General features: G+C 41.7%; 1 protein-coding gene across 1 annotated transcript in view; it reads left to right on the forward strand.

Annotated features, from left to right (window-relative positions):
- phip (PHIP subunit of CUL4-Ring ligase complex) overlaps positions 1 to 17,717 on the forward strand; it is a 40,037-nt gene that overhangs the window by 3,299 nt on the left and 19,021 nt on the right. The window contains 12 exon segments of the mRNA XM_079349009.1: positions 565 to 715; positions 905 to 1,003; positions 1,302 to 1,462; positions 6,584 to 6,805; positions 8,180 to 8,280; positions 8,803 to 8,873; positions 9,305 to 9,405; positions 9,802 to 9,842; positions 10,372 to 10,470; positions 11,667 to 11,823; positions 12,685 to 12,819; positions 16,917 to 17,045. Coding sequence (XP_079205135.1) covers positions 565 to 715; positions 905 to 1,003; positions 1,302 to 1,462; positions 6,584 to 6,805; positions 8,180 to 8,280; positions 8,803 to 8,873; positions 9,305 to 9,405; positions 9,802 to 9,842; positions 10,372 to 10,470; positions 11,667 to 11,823; positions 12,685 to 12,819; positions 16,917 to 17,045 — 1,467 coding nt within the window.

The raw sequence follows: 17,717 nt of genomic DNA on the forward strand, positions 1-17,717 counted from the left end.
CAGATTCTAAATTTTGCTTTGTTAAAAAGCAAATATGCATGCATTTGAATTGAACTGGCTGGGACAGCTGGAAATGAGCCACAAAGGCTGAAGCTGCTCCTTTGATTGTAAAAGAGGACTGTCCACGAAATAATAAACTAAAACACATTAATACCATATAAGAAAGTAATAGTCCTGTTTATTATCGTTTTTTTCCACAGTAGCATTATCGGATTTATCTCTGTTGCATGTAAACACGGTTTTGAAGGCACACCTTTACCATCGAAGCTCAATGCTAACCAACAGACATTTTAGGAAGTGAGTGACCTTGATAGCTTTTCCTTACTCTGCTGAAAATCGTTTTTTGTGTGTTTATCCTGAAGTGTTGGACGCTAAAAGCAGTTAAGCCAAAAACCAAAAAAATCCACGTATAAAACACATGTTTTTGCATGGGGAGATTGTCTGAACCTTTGGGGCACAGTAATTCTTGAATTAGCTTTTTCGTTAAAAAGGTTAGTTCACGTCCGAGTGGTTTTTTTGTTTTTCAAAGGCTAGATAAAAGTTGAGCTAAATGTGTGTTTTCAGGTGAAGCTTTGCAGACACATCAGTGCAGACCACCTGCTGCAAGTCTGCTCCAGAGTTTGTCCGCTGCTGGAGAAGGAGGTCCCTGCCAGCGTGCCTGGACTCAGCAGCTTGCTCGGGGCCGGCAGGCAGAATCTCCTGCGCACCACAAAGAGTGAGTGGATAACACACGGGCTCCTTTAACATGAACGTATCCATGTCTGAGGCTGTTACTGTAGCATATCTCTGCGTGTTTGTGTGGGTAACGGGCTTCTTGTATATACTTTTATGCAAACAGAACAGATGAGACACTGTATAATGTCTTTGCATTTATGCAGCACATTTGTCTTTACTTTTTTTCCAGGTTGCAAGCATGTGGTGTGGAAGGGCTCAGCACTGGCTGCGCTGCACTGTGGGCGACCACCGGAGCCGCCTATCATCTACGGGAGCCCACCTAATATTGGTAAAGAAAACACAAGAAGCTGGAAAACCCCAAAAAATATCTTGTTTGTTTGTTTGTTTGCTCCTTTGATAATCAGTGTATGAGTCAGATGTTTTGCTCTGTGCACCTTCAGTCACATATCCTGTGACTTGATAATTGATTTCCTTCAGAATAACTGTGTTTTTGTTGCACAGGGCATATAAACCCAGAGGTGGCACATTTTCATATTCTTAAAAGTTTTGTTATTGCACACGTGGAATTTCTCCCCCCCCCAACAACAACGTCCTCCTCACGGCTTCTCTCCTCTCTCCTCACCCAGTCGAGACGGGCATTGGCCGCCGGCTGAATGGCTCCTACCGGCTGCGTCAGCTGGTGCCCACGGCTGTATACCAGCACATGAAGATGCACAAGAGGATCCTGGGACATCTGTCGTCCGTGTACTGTGTCACCTTTGACAGGACGGGACGACGCATCTTCACGGTAGGGATGCAGTTTGTGTCTGCTTGCGATACCGTAATAACCCGACCAAGGTGATTCCAACATCATCACAGTGATCTATTGTTTCCCTTGTCTTCATCTCAGCTCACCTCTTTGATGCTTTTCAAGATCGTTCGTGCTGTGTTGTGCTTACTAAGAGGACAGAGTCTCTGTTAAGCCCGTGGTAACAGATCTGCTAGGATGTAATTACTGTTTATCTTACTGTGGTTTGATGCTTTTACTGAGTGACTCACAGTTAGAGCTGAATTCTTCCTGCAGGTGAGCAACAGAGGCATCTTCAGCACAGTTACTGAATTTGAAGAAGATGAGGGTAACCCCACGAGCTCTATTTAGGGCTGTACCGAATTATGTCATGTTATATGTGAGTTGCAACCTACGTTAATATTTTTCCAAAGCACGCTCCTGTAGCTTTGGACATTAGTTTCATGTTTTTTATTTTTTACGTTACATCGGACAGATACAGTCACTCTTTTTGTCCCCAGTGTCTCTTCCCTCTTTAATTCAAGTAGTAAAGGAGATAGTTGTGTTGGTTACGCTGTTGGGAGCAATGAGGCTCATTGCTATGGTTTCAGTGTGTATCTGACTTTGGCTGTGTCACTTTGGTCAGTTTCTTGTTGGAAGTGTTGCCAGCAGTTACTCTCTCATATGCATCGAGGCTCTTTTATTGTGGTTTTGTTGGATTATGTGTTGGAATCTGCACTTTTGAATCTCATCAGCAGAGTTTAACAGAGGCCTCTTTATATTCTTGTTGACTCGGCACTTTATTCTGTGCGCAATAGAAGCTGCTTAGAGCATCAGTCAAGGATCACTGTTGTTTCTCCAGAATGAAGGATTTTATTCATCAGTCCTCTGGATCTCACATTTTCCGAGGAACCGGCTAAAGTTAGCAGCAGCTCAGCTCGCAGCCCCCCTTCAGCTCTGCCAATGAGCCATTGGAAAAACCCTGGTTTTCCAGGATTACACTGCTTTTGACATGTTTTCAGTAGTTTTATTAACACTGGATCCTATTGGAAAAGAGAAGGAATGCTTATCTGAAAACAAGCTTAGCACCTTGAAACAAGCTGGTTGCAGCTTGGCTCGTAGCCCCCTCGTCCTGTTTTATGTCTCACGTTCAATTTTTCTGGGCAAGAAGGAGCCTTCTGGATGTAATACAATACAAAAACTTAATAAACAAGCAGCAGACTGTTATTGTCTCCAAAGGCTTACAGAGCAGTAAATGAACGACAGAGCAGCCGTAATAAAAATGTAACCAAAGATAAAGTGTTGATAATAACAAAATAGTAAAGTGTCAAGATGCAAGTATAAAGTTAATGCTAATGTTTACAACACCTCTGTTTACAACATTAGGAACAAGGAACGCTGAGTGGTTTTTGAAAGACTTAACTTTTTCCTCATTGCAGCCCGCACACACAAAACACAAAACTACGGAAATATGACTTACAATCCTGTGGTGACTTGTGACCTTCTAGACTGATGACTTAAATGGTGACTTTTTCAGGCGGCAGCCCTCATTATTTTAAACAGGAGGAAGTTGCCTCCTTGCACACACGTGGTTTGTTATTTTTCTTTCCCACGTGGTTGTGTTCTTCATACAGCACCAGTAAAGTGTTAAATATTGAAGGAACAGAAGATAAGGTTGATTTAATGTTGCCGTCCTTCTGTTCGGATTAATCAAACACTGCCTGCTGCTGTTCACCATTTTCAGCTTTCACTTCTTAAATCTCTAAAAATGGCCTCGCTGCGGAGGGAGGGGGAGTTAGATTGTCTCTTTTCCTGTTATCTCTCTTTCCAACCGTTCTTACTCTCCCTGCTCTTGCGCTCTCTATCTTTCTCTCTCCCCCTGTCCTTCATCCTGTGCTGCCCCTCCTTTGTTCCTCTCCTCTCCTTTTCTCTCCCCCCTCCTTCTTCTTCTTGCTATTTCTCATCATAACCGGGGAAAATGTTTCCTCTGAGGCCCTGGCTAAGTGCCAAAATTAAAATTTGTTCATGCTCTCCCTCTCTCTCCCCCCCTCGCTTTCTTTTTTGCTCTCTTCCTGCTCTTGTTTCTCTCTCTCTCTCTCTCTCTCTCTCTCTCTTGCTGTCTCCTTTCATCACAAGATCCTTTTTATTTATATATTTTCTTATTTTTGGATCTCTTCAGGGTTTTTTTTACTCAGACTTTGCTGCAGTAGCAGGCAGATTAATTGAAACATTACGATTTGTTTAGACTTTACATACAAGGAGATCATTTGTGATCAATGAGCAAGTGCATGTGTTTGTGTTAAACCGATAACTGGCAAATAGCCATATTGATTAGTGTATTATAGCTTCAGAAATGGCTGCCAGCTCAGTATCATGAACACTGAAAGAGACTAATTAGACTAACTGTGTTATTTGTCCCTGACATAGTTCATAACATAACATATAAAACAACAAGGAAAGTTAGGATAAGGTCTCTCTGCACCTCTCACGTCTGGCTCTCATTTTTGGATTATCCGTTTTTTTTGACATCTTGTCGGAGTGGTAATTTGTCCTTGAGCTTTTTCTAAGTTGCTTAGGGGACGCGTTCTGTTTTGATCAGTCCCCACGAAACAGCAGCTCCAGTCAGACTCTCCCGGTGACAGAGCGGGTGATGATGATTTATTCAAAGGAGGCGGGTGATGTTCTGTTTTCATCGAATATTTCCTCCAAAATCTCTGCTGATACTGATAGCATGGCGCGTCTTCGACTGTGCTGCTCTGTATTTAACGGTCTTCAATCACATCTGTGTGTGTGCGATTGACGAAACGCAATAACGACGTAAAGATCAGCGTGCAACCTCACTTTATTTCTTAAGTTACTTATTTTCATTCAGGACTCCTCTCAGTACACTTATTGTGCCGGATTGTGCCAGATTTCTGTCTTTCCTTCAAACATGTAAAAATAATAATAATAAAAAAAAGAACATGTGACTGTGTTTTTTGGTCTTGACTCTCGTGGTTACCTGTTGTTTTGAAAATGATTTTGGCATAATCAGTAATCAAGGCACAGAGGTGTCAGGCAAACACGTTGAATCACGGACTCTTTAACCAATTAAAATCTCGGATCCCAGCCTGTCTTCATCAAAGGACATTGTGCATTTTCATCCTGAATAAAGACTGCGTAGGGAGCAGATGTATTATTGGCTTTCATAACCCTTTTTTTGATTGTGTTGATTTTACTGCTATTTAATTTTATACCATTGAACTTGGCCGTGGTCTGATGGAGATATTTGAGATGCTTGAACGTCTGGCTCCTTACTTGATAAAAAACAATGGAAGCATAGTCAGTAAAGGGAGTGTTGTAGAGTATATTGGATATTGGGTGAAATATTCCAACAGATTTACATTTAATTGTGACTTTAAGGCCTCTTTGTAAAATGCATTATGGAGTCAGGCTTTGTTTTATTTATTTATTTTTATTTTTATTTTTTTTTTAGCTGTGATGATTGATCAGGTAACGTGATATAATAAAAATGTTTTCCCTTTACTCCCCTAATACACTTCCAGACTGTATGGACTCCAACATGAACACACTTTACGCCCTGAGGTCTGTGAGGGTCTAGAGGTCAGGCTTCAGGGTCTATACATTGGGATCAGACATTGAGTATTTCCTTTTTCGAAGAACCCCCCTCCAAAACAGCTTCATCTGATATCTCTGTGAAGCAGTCAGGTTTCTCTAAGGTTTAAGATCAAATCAATCTTCTTGGGTGCTGGTTTACATCTGGAGTCCTCATACAGATGGAAACACCAATGTGCACACACTTGGTTTCCCAAGTGAGCCAAATTAATATCATTTGTTTATTCAAGGGATTTTCTTTAGTTTAGTTTTTTTTAATAAAAACAAAAAATGTACTTACAAGTTAAGGTTCAATCCATCCTTTTTCTTCTGCTTATCAGAGGTCGGGTCATGTTGGCAGCAACGTTTTCCAGCTCCTCCTGGGGGATTCTGAGGCCTTCCCAGTCCTGACAAGATATATAATCCCTCCAGCAAGTTCTGGGTCTACCCCAGGGTCTCCTCCCAGTTGGGCCTTACCCAGGAGGCTTCTGAATCAGATTCCACAACCACCTCAACTGACTCCTACTTCAAGCTCCGTCTGAGCTCCTTGTTCTATCTTTAAGGCATGGCCAAGTCACCCTCCTTTTTTCTTGTCACCGCAAACTTATTCTGTCGGTCACTACCCATCGCTCATGACCAGAGATGAAGGTTTGGACAGAAGACGAGCTGGTAAATCGGGAGCTTAGCCTTCAGACTGGGCTCCCTCTTCACCTCGACGGTCCTGTACAAAGCCTGCATCCCGCCCTCACTCACGAACGTGACCCCGAAATACTTGGAACTCCTTCGCTTGTGGCAAGGACTCGCTCCCCACCCACAGAGAGCAGTCCACTGATTTCCAGCGGAGAACCATGGCCTCGGGCTTGGAGGTGCTGACCCTCATCCCGGCCGCTAAGTTAAGCTTTCTCCTGATCAATGATGTCGACAGCTGTATGCTCAGCAGCTCTACATCTGACCTTTCAGGTGATCAGTGTATATTAGTTTAGTTTATTCTTTTGTGGACAATCCCTTTTACAATTAAAGGAGCAGCTTTAGCCTTTCGCGGCTAATTTCCATCTGTCGTCCCCGGCCAGTTTTAAATCAGCACAATATGACTGCTATATGTTCCCATCACATGAACAGTCTGCTGCTTGTTTATTAAGTGATGCTCACACTTACTGTCACGATTCATTTGTCCTCGAGCCTGAGTTATTCCTGTGCAGGCGTTTACGTGACAGCTGCAGTGTAGTGTTAGTATTGATTTGAGTGATATTAAGGCGTTCATGTAAATGAGCTGAAGTCCTCGTGCTGGTGATGATCGAGAGCCTCGAGAAGTTTACTGTTATTTTTGACACCTTATTTCTTGCATTTGAAGAATCTTGTCCCTTCTTCTGGTTGTGTTCTGAGTTTGCCAATGTGTTGGCAGTCGAAGGCTGCAATGTGCCCACTGGTTTTTAAAAATGTCTTTTTGAGCTTTTTTTCCAATTGTTTCTCTACAAGTGTCCTCAGAGGCTCAAAACACTTCTCAAACTGTATTAAAAGTGTGTGTCTGTCTTTTCCATTCAATCCCAGGGCTCAGACGACTGCCTGGTGAAGATCTGGGGGACAGACGACGGCCGTCTTCTCGCCACCCTGCGCGGCCACGCTGCTGAGATATCAGACATGGCTGTTAGCTACGAGAACACCATGATCGCCGCCGGATCCTGTGACAAAACGATCCGAGTGTGGTGCTTACAGACCTGCGCCCCTTTGGCCGTCCTGGAGGGACATGCAGCCTCCATCACCTCCCTGCAGGTACCAAGTTATGCATGATGCGTGTTTGGTTTGTGCAAAAAGAGGAATTCAAGCTAAAAGCAAATCATTGCCACTCAATCCAATCCACTTTATTTATATAGCACATTTAAACAACAAAGAAATGTCTCCAAAGTGCTGTACAGGAAGTTTTTTCTTGCCACGCTATGACGGATTAAGCTGGGCTCTTGTAATATAGCCATAAGTAAGGTCCTTTACCTGCTTTTTGTAAACATAACAATGAGCATGGTCTTGTTACCTGCTCTTTTGTTAATGTTAACAGACAAACAGTAAGGTCCTTTACCTGCTTTTGTAAAGTGTCTCGAGATAACGCCTGTTATGAATTGACGCTATATAAATAAAGATTGATTGATTGACGGTACATATGATAATAAAAACAATTAAACAAAAATTTCCAAGACGATTCCATAACTAAAACAATCAAATCAATAAAAGATGTAGTAAACTAGTAAAATAAGTAAAAGACACAGAGGACCACAAAACTCACGCAAAGTTAAAAAGCCATGGAATAAAAATGGGTCTTAAGAGGAGAGCGTCTGTTGAGTGTGTGTCTGTCCCTGTAACAGTACGATCCTGTTAGATTTGAGTCTGCCCATGGCATGTTGATTAATTTTCTGCTTCTTAATCTGAAGTATTCTGTGTAATTCTGTATTCTTTATAGAATTACCACAAAAAAAACAACATTTAGAGCATGTCAATCACAGCCTTCAGTCTCTGTATGCTCTGCAGATAAGGCCAAGACGACTCGATGTCATGACTGGTTCATATCCAATATCGAACTAAAGGATGTTCTTGGCTCCATTAGCAGATCGTCGTCTTGTTTGTTGTTTTAAGACGAGGCAGGTGTTAGTCTGTGTTGAAATCCCATGAAAATGAACAGCTTCCTCTCCACATGGATGACATCCGGCCTCCAGCCGTTCGTTGCTGGTGAAGTCATCTGGAGATGAGGTCTTAAGTGAATGTTAGCCATACAGCAATAAATAGTGCATTTGTTGAGGACTTATTGACACAATTTCATACGCCTTAAAAAATATTTATGGCTGCAGGTAAGGCATGAAATGAATGTCCAGATTCATTATTCATGATACAAGCAGTAGATTTCATAACAGGGCTCATTCATAGGATGTGGCTTTACCTTTTAGTAGATCAGTGTGGGCTTCAGTCTTTTCATTGCTTATATTTATCTCTGTTTATTCATTAAAGCCAGCATGCTAGTCTCTGCTGCCATTATCCTCATGGTTGTTTATTTTTTAGCATATGTGGGATAATTGTCCTCATTTCCCTGCTCTAGTGTTAGCAGCATGTTTAGATCACACACTGAACTCAGCTGGAACCTTTCATTGTTTGTGTCTGCAGTTTTCTCCCCTCTGTAGCGGCTCCAAGCGCTACCTGTCCTCCACCGGAGCCGACGGCACCATCTGTTTCTGGCAGTGGGACGCGCGCACGCTCAAGTTTGGGTGAGAAACACGAACCCGATGCACGGCTAAGGATACACACAGTCTCACCTGCACAAGTGCAGCTCACACCTTTTTCTCCAACGTGTAATGTACGTCATAATAAGGATGTGCAAACATCCAGCTAGTGTCCTTTTTTAACTTCCAGGTTTTGGTGGCCACTTTTCTGAGTGCTAAATCAATCGATTTCTTTTACTGCAGGGGAAGCAGTTATTTAGCAAACCTGTTTTATAAACATCCACGAGCCACAGGTTGGATTCGAACTCGGGCCGCCTGGCGCGTGCTCACCAACCACTAGCCTGCCGACGCCCAGATGTTTCATTTTTAATTCATCTTTGTGTGTTGATGGGCAGCATGGAGGTTAAGTTGCGCGCTCTGTGAGCAGAGGCTATTGTCCTCGCCACAGCGACTATTAGTTTGGATTCTGGCCCTTCTCTCTGCTGCATGTCATCTCCCTTTCTTTGCTACCAACATTTCCAGTCTCTCTAAAGCTGTCACCACATTTCTGCTCGTGTTTGTGTCCAGTCAGAGACCCAGTAAGTTCACAGAGCGTTCCAGACCGGGTGTCCAGATGATCTGCTCCTCCTTCAGCGCCGGTGAGCACAGCTTGATTTTTTCCGATTGTCTTAACATGTTCTGAACCCTCCAAAGTGGAACTAACAACAGAGCTAAAAAAACCCCAAAAAAACCCCCTCACAATTATCTCAGATTAACTGGAGAGCCGTCCCATTAGAGCAGACACTAACACCCGAGTGGGCCTGCTGCCGTTCAGTAAATGAGGAGTAAGTGTGCTTCACAGTCTTTGAGATTATATTTCTATTTTGGGCTGCCGTTGACCTCGAACATTAGATGACTTTAAAGATGACCCAAAGTTTGCACTCACATGAGAGAGACACTTGAGTTTCACCAGAGTTTCATCCTCAAAGTTGTATCCATTTTATGTGGAAAGAAAGTACTGGAAAATATAGATTCTGTTCCTCTGACAATGTGTGTAAATGTGAATGTGTGTGTGCGTGTGCGTGTGCAGGTGGGATGTTCCTGGCCACAGGCAGCACAGATCACATCATCAGAGTTTACTACTTTGGATCAGGAGAACCAGAGAAGATCTCTGAGCTGGAGTCTCATACAGTAAGTCAACACAGTGCTTATTCATTGAAGTAACTCTGCGTGTTCAAGGACAATGTTTCTACTTTACATTCATAACTTTATTTTACTTTTTAATATTTTTACTAAATACATTCAGAACGTTTGTACAGAAGTGCATTGTTTTAACCTCTGAATTAACACGTCTAACCTCGGATGCAGCACATCTGTTATATCATTATTGTAACATTCATGATTTATACAGGAGGACATAATTAATGTGCAACAGCTAGCAGGTTGTTTATGAGTCCACGATATAGAAACACAAATAATAAAATGATAGGAATGATGAGGAAAACGTGTCACAGCTTGGAAGATCAGCAGGGAAAAGCTTGTAAATCACTGCATTGTTTTTTTTACTTTTCTTCTGTTTTGTTTCAGGACAAAGTTGACAGCATCCAATTTTCACATTGCAGTGACAGGTAGGTGTGTGTGTGTGGGTGTGTGTGTGTGTGTGTGTTGAGCTACACAGGAAGTGTATTTAATGTTTTGTGTGCACTGCTTTTATAGAACCTCAGGGTGTTGTAAATGTAACTTGACGATTCAGCAGAAACACAAACTTCACTTTCTATCAGATACATGCTTTAAAACGCGTCTACTCACACGCGCGCGAGCGGGCACACAGACGCACGCATCAAACACTTAATGGAAGTCAAATTGCATGTGTCTAGGAGGGGTTTGCAGAAAAACAGGCTCAGCTGTAATTCCCTTGAGGTTCTGTAATTTCAGCAGTGAGGGAGGCGGTGTGTCTGTGCAGAACAGAGAGACAGGGTAGAATAGGAACAAAAAGAGGAGGGGCTGGGGGCACATACAATAAGTGTATCCTGATGTATGAGGATGAAAGTGTTCGAGGTACTGCAGAAAGATGAAATAGAAACCAAGGGTTTTATTTGCATTTTAGCTGCTGCATAAATCTGTGTTTATATAAATGTGTGTGTGTGTGTGTTGCAGGTTTGTAAGCGGCAGCAGAGATGGTACAGCACGAATCTGGCAGCTGCAGCCTCAGGGCTGGAGGAGCATTCTGCTGGACATGCAGACCAAATTACCCGGGTATGTGTGTGTGTTTTTTTGAGTGTGTGTACAGCTGACAAAGTCTGGCTCATCCTCCAGCACTGCCGCACTCAGAGCTCAGAGTCGTGGGTTTGGATGAATACAGGTTATAACATCAGTCTAAATCTGACCAAAATAAATCATGTTGTTAAAGTCCCAAACCTGAAGAATACCTTGTTCAGAATAATGTGTGACTCTGAACCAAATCCTACTTTAGGAAGAGCAGTTTGCAGCAGTGTTTTTTTTATTGTTAAATTGATTTATGATAATAATAATAATAAAGATAATAATAATAATAATCTGCTGCAAAATGTAAAGCCAATAAGCCATGTATTAAGTCAAAGAGAAAAACAATAGTGTGACACCTGTGGCAGAAAGTGTGACACAGTGATTGATTACCTGACTGCTCCGGGACAGAATATAGATTTACTGCAGGCATCACAGACAGTGAATGAACAGAGTCGACAGTGACAGACTATTAAAGTCTTTTTTGCCTGAATGAACCCAACAACAAACATGAGCAAAGAAAAAAAGATTCAGTGTTAACACTGTTATCTGTAAACTATCTGTATTTGAATGAAGCTGAAGCCAGATGTTCGGTTTCAACACAGCGATACTTTGGCTCTTTACTTACTTTAATTCTCTAATTAAGTCCTCGCATTATTTCTAGACTGACACTAAGGCTGCATATACAATCACAAACAGAGAAGAAAAAGACCTGTCAGCATGGGTTCATTCTGATGGAGACCCCCAAGCTTTCACTCCATTTACATGCAGTCAGATGAAGATAGAGCTAGCTAACAGATAGGATCAGATTGATTGGTGCACATTTAGTGATAGAGGAAAGCTTTCGGGCGGACACACAATGTATTTTGTGTCACATCTGTGAGACAAGAAAGTGATGAAACGGTTTGAAAGGTGTTTTTCTCTTCAAAATGTTACAGTAAAAAAAACAATGATGGCAGACGATTTGATGAATCATTCTGAATTGTAACGAAATGATTGCAAGCTATCTGAATGGCGCTTTTAAAAATAATAGTAATTATTAAATCTATTAACAAGCATTAACTTTTTTCTATCAGCATTCTATCCGCTTGGTACCATATTTTCAGTTTGCTCTTTTTTTTGTGTTTTATTTTGTTTAAGAGCTGAATTGGTAAACACATGATGTTTTTGTATCAACATCTGTCCAACAGGAAGTACAACCCTCCTCCTCTGGAAGACAAGGTGACCAAGCTGAAGGTTACCATGGTAGCGTGGGATCGCCATGACGGGACGGTGATCACGGCGGCCAACAATCTGACGCTCAAAGTGTGGAACTCAAACACAGGAAACCTCGTCCACGTCCTGATGGTACGTAGCGATGTAACACATTCATGCTAACACGGGGTACAGAATGTTAAGTGGGAAGGCATGAGTTTAAACGGCATAGTCAAATTTTAGTTATGTTGCTGTGCTGAGAACTTTCACTTCATGTGTTCCTGACGTACGCCATAAGGCTGGGAGTACACGGTCGTGTAAAGTAATGGTGGAATGGGAGCTCGCACTGTGCGGGTGAATTGTTTAGAAGCGCAATCAAAGCTCATGATTCATGTGCTCAAACTGTACGGGGTGGAGAGGTTGGAGCGTCGACAGTTGTCAATAAAGTTTCCTTTCAAAAACACCACAGACGGGGAGTTGAAGTCAGTCCATGTGTTTATCAGTTTTCTCTTATGAACAGCTGAAATAAAAACCGTATCAGGAATGCTCTTGCTCGCTCAGCCTCCGACTCTCAGCATCACTAACAAACACAAGCTAAAGAAGCAGCTAAGTCATGAAACACATCATCCTGGACAGTTCATTTTTTTCTTCAGTCAAGTGATGCTCTGTTTCTCACATGGATCTGCAGTTTTCATCGCTGCTTGTCAGAAACTATCCTGGTGTGGTCAAGGACATCGGACATTTGATATGTGCTGAATAAGCAGAGCTGTCAAACGAAGAAGAATAAACGCGGGCTAAAATGTGATGTAAATGTGACACATTTAACAAAGTGTCTGTTTGGTAGCTTGAACATAATTACAGCAAAAGTATTGTACCTTAAAAAAGAAAAAAAAAAGGGTTCCTTTGTTCGGGGGGTTAAAACTGTGAAATCCAGGCTGAGTCTTAAGAACCAAACACTGGCATCTTTGTTCAATTCTTTGTGTGCCTTAATCTAATAATGTTCTTTAATGGCAGGGTCATGAGGACGAGGTGTTTGTTCTGGAGCCGCATCCTTTTGATCCAAGGATCCTCTTCTCAGCGGGGCATGATGGGAACTGTATTGTGTGGGACCTGGCCAGAGGAGTCAAGATCCGCTCTTATTTCAACATGGTATGACTCAACCAGTATCTGGCATGTCGTCCTCCTTTTTTTTTTTTTTTTTTTCCATGCCTCCCACTCTGACCTCGTTTGGCTAAAATCAGACGACACAATCTGCGAGTGATCAGAGCCTCACATGTATTCATTTCACATGTAACACCGTTTTTTATTCAGTGAATCAGCAAAAAACACTGAAGAATCTATTTTTCTTTCTGCGTTAGTCGTTACTCTTTTTCAGCTACACATGGTTTCCATTGCATTTCTCTTTCTCCCATTTGTCTCTTCTCAATCTCTTGATTTATTCCCCTCCTGTCTTGCTTTTCTTTTTCTTTTTTTGCCTTCTTGCTCCGTTACCTCCACGCTGGTGTGTAGTGTATGTTCGCTGTGTGACAGTATTGATGAGTCAAAGGTAGTGTTAAACAATGCCATAACACTGGCTGCGTTTACATGTGTACAATTTCTTCAATCTGGTTGAAATTATTCCGATTTCACTGTTTACATGGACGCTTAAAAAAAAAGATCAGATTATGCCGTGCGTGTTCGTGCATCGCCATTTAATCAGAATAAAACCATTCTGACATGAGTCCTACCTGTCTTATCTGCCGAAAACATCAGAAGAAGAAGCGACATGTCAGCCTGTGCTTGTGAACAATCATCACAAATGACTCAAAGAAACTTCCAACAACTCTGCTTTGTTTTACACCCTGAAAATGGGAGATATGTTTCCTCATAGTTTAAAAATAATGTAAACTTTTGAACATTTCAACCATTTCCAGCAATAGTTCATGTTGTAAAGGCTTTGACTGTCTGAACCTGATCTTTGGTTAGATTATTGAATTGAACATTCTGCAGGCATCAACGACTGCCACTTTAAAATCAGGCTGTATTAGTTCTTCTCAGTTCTGAGCGCTCTTTTAGTCTTCTAACACAACATTATCTGACGTTAAAAATTCAGGTTTTTTTAGGCCGACGTCGTGGATTTTGACTTAATTTAAATTTGAATAAACAGTGTACAATCAATCTGTTGATATCAGAGATGTTGCTGTAGCTCGCTGGGAAAGACACCAACTATCGCCCCAGAGAAGACTCTTTTTTACCGCAATGTAGTATTTTTAAAAATAAGGTCATATCTATGAAAGAGATGAATAAGATACATTTATAAAACACACACATATGAGCCAAACATCAGTGGTGGGAGAGGGTAGTCGTCATGGAGTTCACTGATCAAGAGTGGAGACTAAACTTTCAGATGACACAGCAATCCTTCCTGAAGTTGTGCGCTCTGATCATAGACTATAAACATCAGGCTCAGACGGAAACATGTCACTTCACTGGGGGCAGACACGCAAAGTCAGGACCATTTGACCCCAGTCAGGCAGACACGATCAGATCGAGCCTGATCGGATCACTCGGTTCTTATCGACATGTTTACATGCAGCGTTTGTATTCTGATCAGGCTTTTATTATTCCCATCATTGTAAACACAGCCACTGTGTAAATATGCCCCTGTACTTATTCATCCGATGTGTAGCCACCGTCATCGTACACACTGCTGTGTCACTATGGTAACCAAGGACAGCATTCATCCGGTCTCAGATCAAGTGAGTCACACAGTGAGGTTAGTTCTTGCTGTTGATCAAAGACAGTCAGTGAAACGTGTTGTTTGGTAACACAGAGTGTGTGATCATAAAATGGCCAGAACTGTATTTTGAAACTTAGAGAGCGATGAAGCAACTTTTACAAAAGAGACAGAATGAGGAATTAAAAAAAAACAAAAAACGCTAAAACGTTTAGTGTAAATGTGGTACACGCAGAAGGGATTTGTAAAGTCAGAGATCGAGGGCAGGAATGTCAGTATTTGAGATTAAAAAAGAAGCTGTGCTAATGTGAGCACACCATGCTTAGTAAAATAATTGAATCGTGTTAGCAAATATTAGCCAAGTTAGGCTGGAGCAGCAAAGCACCAAAGGGACACATTTACAAAACCTGAATAATGGCCACTGATACCATAATGAATTTAAGACAACTGACTGATGCTATGCACTCCATCTCTTGGCTTATTTGTTATTATTACAGCACAAACACATCCATAAAGATTAACAGCTTAGTGCAGATGGTTCTTGAGATGCGTCTCTTATTGTGAAGGAGAGATGTCAGCAGCTCGACAGTCTGGACTCTCTGCTGTGAGAGATGCTCACTGATGTTGACGGAGTTCATTTGAACCCCCAGTCAGATGGTGAACTGGAGGAAGAGGCACAGCTCTTTTACAGTCTATGTGGGAAGCCAGGACTGAACATCTGTGATACTAGAAGAAAATTCAGGGCTTTTGACGTAAAGTCAGCTCCAGTACCGCCCCCACACATGTAACCGAGGTGTGCCCTTGTTTTCCAGGGTTGAGCCTCCGGCAACCCGAGGCTGGAGACTCACTGAAGAGTCTGAGTATCACGTCTCTTATTCTTACTGAGCTTCTAATCACAACTGTGAATATGCTCATTGTGGGGTTTTTTCCCCACACCAGTTTGTGAATGTATTTTTTATTTTATTTTTTTTAATCTTTTTTGCAGAGCCGATTGGCCAAAGTGCAAAATGTACCAATATTACCTTTTATTTTAATGTGCAAACAGCACTGGAGGACAGAGATGCTAATTCCTTTCAGCCTTTGTGAATACTACAGGTTTTTATTCTCAAGAGGGGCAATAATTCCTCTCCTGAAGTCCGAAATGACTTCTTTTACTTTAGCATAAAATGTATCAATGTATATAAAATGTATCAAAGAAAAGGGAGGTGGTATCACGTAGTTGGTGCACAGCAAAACAACAAAGTTCTTCCTCAAAATTTATCACGCATGCTTTTCATTTAGTCCTGAATTGGCGTTGACTTGTCCTGCTCAATCTCTGCTTCAAACGCTGAACACTGATGTCAGTACTACAGCCCGCTGTTATCAACACTGCGTTGGTTTGTAAGCAGGCAGGGGCTTCCGATAACAATCTCAAATCTGCAAGTGGACAAAAACTCCTCTATCCCCTGTGCAATATCACCACTTTTTACTTTGCACATATAACTTTACCATTTTTAGAGATTGGCTGTGTCTGAACCCACTTTCTAACAAACACCGCGAGCAACGTACCAAACTGCAGCTCATGTGACGACCGGAAACAAATCACATGAAACGGTGAATGAGCTAGCGTCAAGATAACACGACTGTTGGTGCATAAAGAGAGGTTAACAACAAACTCGATCTGTTCATTACTCATACAGCTACGTAGTCATTTCAATATTTGTTTTACACTTTGGGGCTCTTTAGTACGACCGGTGTGTTCTGGTCAATGTAGTTTACATCCAGACATTTATACACAAAATACACATCTCTGTTAGCTTGTAGTTTTCTTACAAGTGTTTCTGATATCTTGTACTCTTCCGTGTTGTGAGTCACGTTTCCTGTCTGAAAAGATGAAACAGCCAAACTTAACTGAAAAGCCAGCAGGAGGAGGATGTTCTGCAGTCTTTTTCTTACGCAACATCTGAACATCTGTGTGATCTGTTAACAGGACCAGTCAACTCAAGCTGGCAGAAAACATGCATGCTCCTTTTCTGCATTATAAACCTTAGGTCAAGGTAACAGAAAAGGCAGGGTTTCAGTCTTGTTTGGATTATTTGTGAGCCGTGTGAGCGATTGCTTTTTCAAGCCCATTAGTTTGAACTTGATTAGGAAAAAAGAGGCAACAACTCATCTTTTGTGCCTTGATTTAATGGAGCTATTTTGAGAGTGAAGGAGAACCCGCAGAACAAACTGAAGGCAACAGTACTGATGGTCTGAACAGCAGGCAGATCTCTTCTTTTTGTTTCTGATGATGTGGCACTTTCTGCAGGTGGTGCTTGGTTTTTATTGAGTTGTCCTTCAGTTTGTCAAAAAAAAAGTTCACTTTTGCTGCTAGAATTAAGAAACGTTGCCTACTGTGGGTTTACCTAAAAAAAAAAAAAAAAAAACATAGACCAGTAGACATACAACTCCCCCAGGTAGTGTAATAATACGATTTACTGTGTGCATCTATTATTATTTATCTATCTGTTTCCACTTCTTTCTCTCCTGTCTCTTTCTTCCCGGATAGATCGAGGGCCAGGGCCATGGAGCATTGTTTGACTGTAAATGTAGTCCAGATGGACAGCACTTTGCAGCCACAGACTCCCATGGACACCTGCTCATCTTTGGTTTTGGCTCCAGCAGCAAGTACGACAAGGTAAAGCCACAAGCTCAACTTCAATTTTTGATATAGACCTGTGCCTGACATCCAGGAAGTCCAGTAAACTGCTGTCAGCGGTAAAACTGAAATTCCCCTATTTTTGTCACCCAAAGCAAGAAATCCCATTTTACCCTTTTAGACTTTTCATTTCGAGTAGTGCCAATGAAAAGAGATGAGGGTGATTCTTTTTTTTTTTTTTTTTTTTAACTTCAACCTGACCTCCAAGTACAAAAAAGAGCTGCACTATCCTTCTTGTTTAGCTCTTAAATGTGTCAATCAAATCCTCTTAAATGTACGGAGAAAAAATAAAGACTGCTTTTATTCTAGTCATGCTGCCCAGTTGTTCTCAGCTGGTAAAAGCCTCCTTCAGGACACGCCACCAGGACACTACAAGAGAAACTGCAGCCCAAGTTTCAAATTTGATTTAACAAATCAAATCATTTTTAGATGTATTTAAGGTGGGTTTTTTTAACTTTATCAAATAGGACAGTGGATATGGTAGGAAACCAGAGAGAGAGAGAGGGGGGGGGGGAATGCCATCTGGGAAAGGACCGGCATGAGCAAAAATTGAAAACTTCTTACAGGAGCTTTAAGGCAACAGAAAATCCAGCTTGTGTTTCTGACCTTTTAACTCTTTATGAAACAGAATGTGGCCCGAGGTCCTGAAAG

The sequence above is a fragment of the Symphodus melops genome (genome assembly GCF_947650265.1).
Source record: "Symphodus melops genome assembly, chromosome: 1".
In the NCBI taxonomy this organism is placed as follows: Eukaryota; Metazoa; Chordata; class Actinopteri; order Labriformes; family Labridae; genus Symphodus; species Symphodus melops.